General features: G+C 33.9%; 1 protein-coding gene across 1 annotated transcript; it reads right to left on the minus strand.

Annotated features, from left to right (window-relative positions):
- Positions 1 to 272: 272 nt before the first annotated feature.
- On the minus strand, positions 273 to 5,738 carry LOC120342292 (coiled-coil domain-containing protein 43-like). Its single transcript, XM_078110693.1, has 6 exons — positions 5,426 to 5,738; positions 4,681 to 4,756; positions 3,901 to 4,073; positions 3,349 to 3,379; positions 2,442 to 2,554; positions 273 to 1,915 (listed from the first exon to the last, which is right to left on the minus strand). Exons 1-6 carry the CDS (start codon positions 5,594 to 5,596, stop codon positions 1,826 to 1,828), a joined length of 654 nt encoding a protein of 217 aa, XP_077966819.1. The 5' UTR covers positions 5,597 to 5,738; the 3' UTR covers positions 273 to 1,825.
- Positions 5,739 to 6,146: the final 408 nt, after the last annotated feature.

Consider the following 6,146-nt stretch of genomic DNA (forward strand, 5'->3'; position numbering starts at 1 on the left):
TAACCGGGCAATGTTCATACGATTAAATCATCTTGCCAGCTTCTTTTCGCGCGTGATGTATCACCACCGCGAGACAATAGGCTGACAATATGTGTTGAAATACCTCTTTAATTTATTTCAGTCCGTACCTACCTTTTCAATCATCGTCCACCAGAGAGAACCACTGGGTTACTGCGAACCACGTGGCTGATTTTAATGTGCTGCATGACAAAGCCGTGTTCGGTACAGGAACAATTTCGCAAAAATTCGTTAATTTAGAAAATGATCAGGAATCAAGTGTTCAATATATTTGGCATTTGCGACATAAAATACAGAGAAGAAGACAACATCAGGTATATTAACAACCAACAAGACAGCGAGTGATTACTAAATAGGCTTATTTATGCAAACATACAGTTTCCACAGTCTTGACACAAAGGAATTCGAACTGTTGGTAAAATTTGCGGTATATAACGCTTGGGTATGAGGAGTTATCAATTTTACATATTTACATCAACAAGAAAAGAGACATCACAGAGAGAATATAGTATTTGCGAGTTCCACAAATTACAACTGTAAAACGTACTTGACTAGAAAAAAAATCAAGTTTGATAACAATCATAAATTCATTAAAATTATGATTTGATTTAAACACAGATACGATATGAAGTTTTGACTATAGTAACAGTGGCTAAATCGGCATTTAGAATTTTTTATTTAGCAGGGACACCATAAACAAGTAGCCAATTACCCTATTTTATGGACCGTAAGTATTTGTACCAAGATGACGCACAACCTGAACCCTAACCTGGTACACATACTATTTTCAGGTTGTGCGCCATCTTGGTACGAATACTTCGGGAGCACCCATCACCATATTAAGAGAACTGTCAATTAATTGCCTAGATTGGGTTTTTATTCATACATAATAAGGCGCATCGGGCTATAAAACGCAACGATTTTTGAATTTACCAGGCAGAAAAGCCAAAAGCACTATCTTATCCATGCATAAGGCGCACCTACTCGTAATGCGCATGGTCGATTTTTAAGATTTCAAAAACGGATTCAAAGTGAGCCTAACAATCTGTAAATATTTTTTAAAAGACGAAACCCCTTCAGTTAGGTTAAATAAGGAGGAAAAAAATAAAATTTCAAATCGAACAATTTCCTTTTTCGCTAAAATAAGATGGTTTTCATACTTTTATTAATGTCATTGATTTAATGTGTAATGGGAATATAGTTCATTGATACCATTTTTGAATTTGGTCTGTGAGACAACCAATAGCAATGTCACTCAATTTTAGATTCAAGATGTGTTACTGCAAAGAGAATAGCTCTTATTAAATCGGACCTAAATTTTTACAATTTGCATAAAAATTTATTTCCTAAAACCATGGCAACAAAGATGCAAGAGAAAAGTACGAATGTCATAACAATTCGCCACAAGATAATGTAACAGACAGGTATTAGTCTCAGATATATTTTGTTGTACTGACAGTCGAATAAAAGATTACGATAATACACAAATGGGCGCTCCGGAAGTATGTGTACCAATAGGGAGGTAACTAATTTTGTTTGCCTACTTTACATCAAGTTGTGTAAAGGGACTGAAACCTATGGACAGGGGGTATATTCACGGGGCTGACACAGACAGTCCCCGAATAAAATTATGGCCTAACCCTAACCTGGCACACATACGGGAGTACTAATACCCCACCAGGTAACATTTTACCCAATAAACAAAAAATAAATAAATCTCCCAAGTACCGACCAAGCCACTATAATTTGGAAAATGCCTAAATTAAAAATATATATATATATAAATTGTTGATTGCAGCATTTAGTGCTATCTGGCTTTCCTTTCTTGTTTTTGAGTTCGTTTCTTTTCTTTTTCTTTGCGTTCTTCTTTTTTCATCATTTGTTTCTGTCTGTCGAGCTGAAAACAGAAAAAAGGATGTCATAACATATATAATTAGTCCATGCATCTGAAACTTGCTGGCTAAGTTATCCAACACTCGATTGTTAGCTGTTGTTAATTGCTAGCTATAGTAAAAATATGTTAGAAAAATTTGAAAATAATATCAAGTCAAGTCTAAAAAAAATAGAGATGTTCCAGGTTCAATTTGATATTTGTTCAATTAGAACAGAAAATCCTCATGGTTGGCAGTTATGCATTTAGCAGTGACTGAGGTATCATAATAACATTCTTATGTGAAGATCATGAAAATTTAGGTTAGGAAGAATGTAGTTTGGAAAGAATGTATTATTTTTGAGAGAACTTTCGCGCAAACGTAGTCTCCGGAAATAACTACGTTAATGCTGCAAATTACAGTTCTCACAACTACATGGCAAGGTTGAAAGCAATAGCTTCTGACATATAAATTCCTAAAAGGATTCTTATTATGAAGGTTTCATAAAACTTCACTCATAGATGATATAATAATTTTATTTATGTCACAAACCTTGTCTTTCTCTTTTTTCTTTTGATTCTCTTCTTTTTGTTTCTCTCTTTTCTGTTTCTCTGCATCACTTACTGTTTTCACATTTACATTTTGAAATAATCCTAAAGTTGGCGCTGTAAATTGAAAAAGTGCTGCAATTTAAAGTCACAAGATACTATTACAAGATGCGAAATTGTACTCGCGTCAGAGCATGTACTGTTCATGGTAGTACCCCTCCCCTATTAATTGCATCTCAATTTCTTTGAAGGCTAGCCCAGTTAGATAAGCTCAATTTTTGGTACTACTGTAGTGTGCGAACCAGGTTAAGGTTGAGCCATAATTTTATTCAGACTTTCATTATTTTAGTTCCATTACGAGTTAGGGGACTGTCTGTGTTATCCAAGTTAATATACCCACTGACCATAGATTTCAGTCCTTCCAATGTGAAACAGCCGAACAAAATTAGCTACCTCCATAATGGTACACACACGTCTGGAGCGCCCAATTCTTTATATTGAATTTTTGCATGTTTAATTAGGCTTCCCGCTGCTTGTCAGCAGGGAACCTATTGTATTCCTGTGTTTTATTATTATTATTATTTATTTATTATTATTATTATTATTTTTTCAAATTGGTCCTACAAACTTGAAATTCACCTCAAATGTGCAGAAGTTCTCAGCTAGCAATAAAATGCAAATTTTTTTTTTTTACGCGGGAAGCCTGTTAAAGCTGCACGCAGCTCTAGTTATTTTCTTTTTTTTTATTGCCAATCCCATTTGTATTTATCATTAAAATGCTGTTTTAATTCCCTGCATGGAGAAAGGAAATGTACTGAATTTTCCTGAATTTTCTGAATGTACTGAATTTTCCTAGTGATAGTGCCTAAAGACAAAAAAGACACACTAAGTAATTGAAACGACAGAATTACCATAAGGCTTTGATGGCTGTTTCTTCATTTCTGTACAGATGCAAAAGTAATATTAAGGAAAAATAATATACATATATAACAGATCAATGGCAAGTGACTGCCACCTAACCTCATAACATAAACCAACAGAAATAAACAATTGATAGTTTCAATTGCTTTCTTTCTTCCACTAAGACTCACTCCACATCAAGAGTCTCACTCCACATTAACACATCAAATCTCTTGAATCACATAGAGTAGCCATGTTTATTCTTGTTATATCAGCGGTTCGCGAACAATTTTCCTGTGGTCGCCAAATTATCAGAAAAAAAACTCACGTCGCACCCACACAAAGAAAAATTTTATGATCTTAACACTACTTTACAGAATGTAAATGTCATAAAAAATCAAAATGAATTTACTGTTTCATATACACAAGATTTAAAATAAAAACTAAGATCATCCCGCTTTGGAAATCTCTGTACTAACGCAAGGGCATAGATGACAGAAAGATAGTTAGACAGTCTCACATAACACCAACTGATATGTGATCAAACAAGTATGAAAAGGATATTGTTCATCTTCATCGACTTCTTCATAAACCTCAGCATATTTTTCAAGCAATGCTCTTTTCATTGCCGAATCTCCTGCTGAACTGTTATTATTCGTTAGTTTCTCTGTTGCTTGTACGTTCGTTACTTTCGCAGAATGAGCTGCTAGAATGTCTTCTATTGTTGATTTTGTTTCTGAAATAAAAAACAAACTTGATATCATTTTTTATAAATATCATTGATAATAATCTGGACAAAAATATCGTTAATTTCACCAGTAATTGTTTGATAAATCTTATCTACAAGAAGTTAAAATATAAGAGCTAATTTTTTATGGAAAGCATCGTTATAATAGTGTATTGTTGTTTTATGCAAAAATATATCAGATGTGTATGTTGGCTATAGAAGCAGGGAGGGAGGGTGAAAATCTCCTAATTGACTATTATGATATAATGATACCGAATGTATCCTAAATTGTTCATTTTCTTGAACATTTTGATTACAATGAATATGGCAATGCAGAATAGATCAAAACGTGTTTTTAAAACAGCTATCATTCAATTTCTGAGTACTGAACAATATAACACAAATTTCTTATTCTTTTATTTACAAATTCATTGAATATGAATTGACTATTATATGTGTTTTTGACCCAACTCAGAATAAATTCAATACTTGGAATGTAGATTCAACTTCAGTCACAACCACTAAACTAATGAAAAGTGCAAATGCTGATTAGATTTTGAAATAAGTCGCTAACTTGACTAAATGTCTGAAATGTGTATTAACTTGACTAACCAACCTGCCTTTGTTTCATTCTTCTCAGTAAATGGTTTCCATTTTTCTAACACTTCTTCACATAATCCTTCTGGATCTTCCTGAAAAAGGTATACTAGATTAAGATAGCCAGAGCATCGATATGATAAAGAAAGGCGACAATATTTCTCATCGGCATAAAAGAAATTATATTTGACATAAGGGTTGCATTACTGCAGAAGTGTCATAAACAAACCATAGTGCTAAAAACTGGCAATATAATAACACTTAAATTTTGCAAATAGATACCCATGTTGCCAGTTACTTGTATCAATGAAGCAATAAGAATCGGTAAAAATGCCAAAGCCTAATGCAAAGAAACAAAAAGTTCATAAAATTATGGGAGATTGGAATAAAAATTTGGGGCCAGTGCCAGATTTTTCAGTTTTGCTTTTGTAATAAAATGATTGATTCACTTACTGTCTTAAGACAGTAAGAGAAGCACCAAAGAACATACAAATATAGGCTAAGTTTCAACATTTATTACATGAATAATTGCATAATACTGTACCGGTAATACAGTACAGCTGTACAAAATTTCGGAAAATAGTAAGGCACATCCGACCATACAATTAGCCTAGAAATAATAAAAAAATCAATTTTAAAGTTTTTGGGGTTGTAGGCTATGCTGTGACAGATGACACCCTGCAGACCTGAGCAAGATGAATGTGGAAAAACTAATTCCAGAATTAGGAAATAGGTAATACCAGAATTGGGAACAAGTAACTTACTAATAAAGATCCTAAAATTCCTTCCAGTGCCTCTTTTTTATTTTCAGATTCATCTTCTTCCTCCAAAATACCAGTGATATAAGATCCATAAACATCAGCGTCAATTTCCAACTCCGTTAGTTTCTTGCACAACCAATTTTCAAAATCACTTATACTCCCGTTAGCAGCCATTATTTAGCCTACAACAGTCCAAGTCAAAACTTACAGCCTGAACACGGAAAAACTCAAATCTCTGGCCATCAAAAATACTAATCTGAAGCAAATCTTGAAAATGTGACGAACTACAGCTGTTAGCGCAAGGGAGCTGAAGCACGAGTGCCCATGCCGGAAGTGAACAGAGTATAGTTTTTAAAACCGACTTGGGAACAAATTATAAATATGGAATGGAATGTTATTTATCTCTTGAAGGAGAAATTCGAAAAGACATATTAATCTTATTTCTTGACTAGGCGTCTTGTCCGACTACTGGTACCATACATACCGCACTCATACTTTTACTAAACTCCTCACTCTGAGTATAAAGTACCGGTATAATTTACGCAAGACAAATGTGGCTTCAAATTAATCGAAACAATTAAAGATGGGTGTGTTTAGTAGTCATTTCTGTCCGGTTCTTACTAAATCATAATTATCTAATTCTGGGCCCCAACCAGAAGCAGAAAACTTGCTCACAGAAGTTTTGCATCATTAACGTGTTACTCCTGTTCCCCTTCATTTTGCG

The sequence above is a fragment of the Styela clava genome, chromosome 3, assembly GCF_964204865.1.
Source record: "Styela clava chromosome 3, kaStyClav1.hap1.2, whole genome shotgun sequence".
Lineage (NCBI taxonomy): Eukaryota > Metazoa > Chordata > Ascidiacea > Stolidobranchia > Styelidae > Styela > Styela clava.

Excerpts from the sequence above, each read along its gene's own strand:
- LOC120342292 (XM_078110693.1), bottom strand. The coding sequence starts at position 5,596 with ATGGCTGCTAACGGGAGTATAAGTGATTTTGAAAATTGGTTGTGCAAG. Across the intron at positions 4,074-4,680 it reads GAAGAATGAAACAAAGGCAG|AAACAAAATCAACAATAGAA; the intron begins GTTGGTTAGTCA and ends TTTTTATTTCAG. Across the intron at positions 3,380-3,900 it reads AAGTCGATGAAGATGAACAA|GAAATGAAGAAACAGCCATC; the intron begins TATCCTTTTCAT and ends TGCATCTGTACA.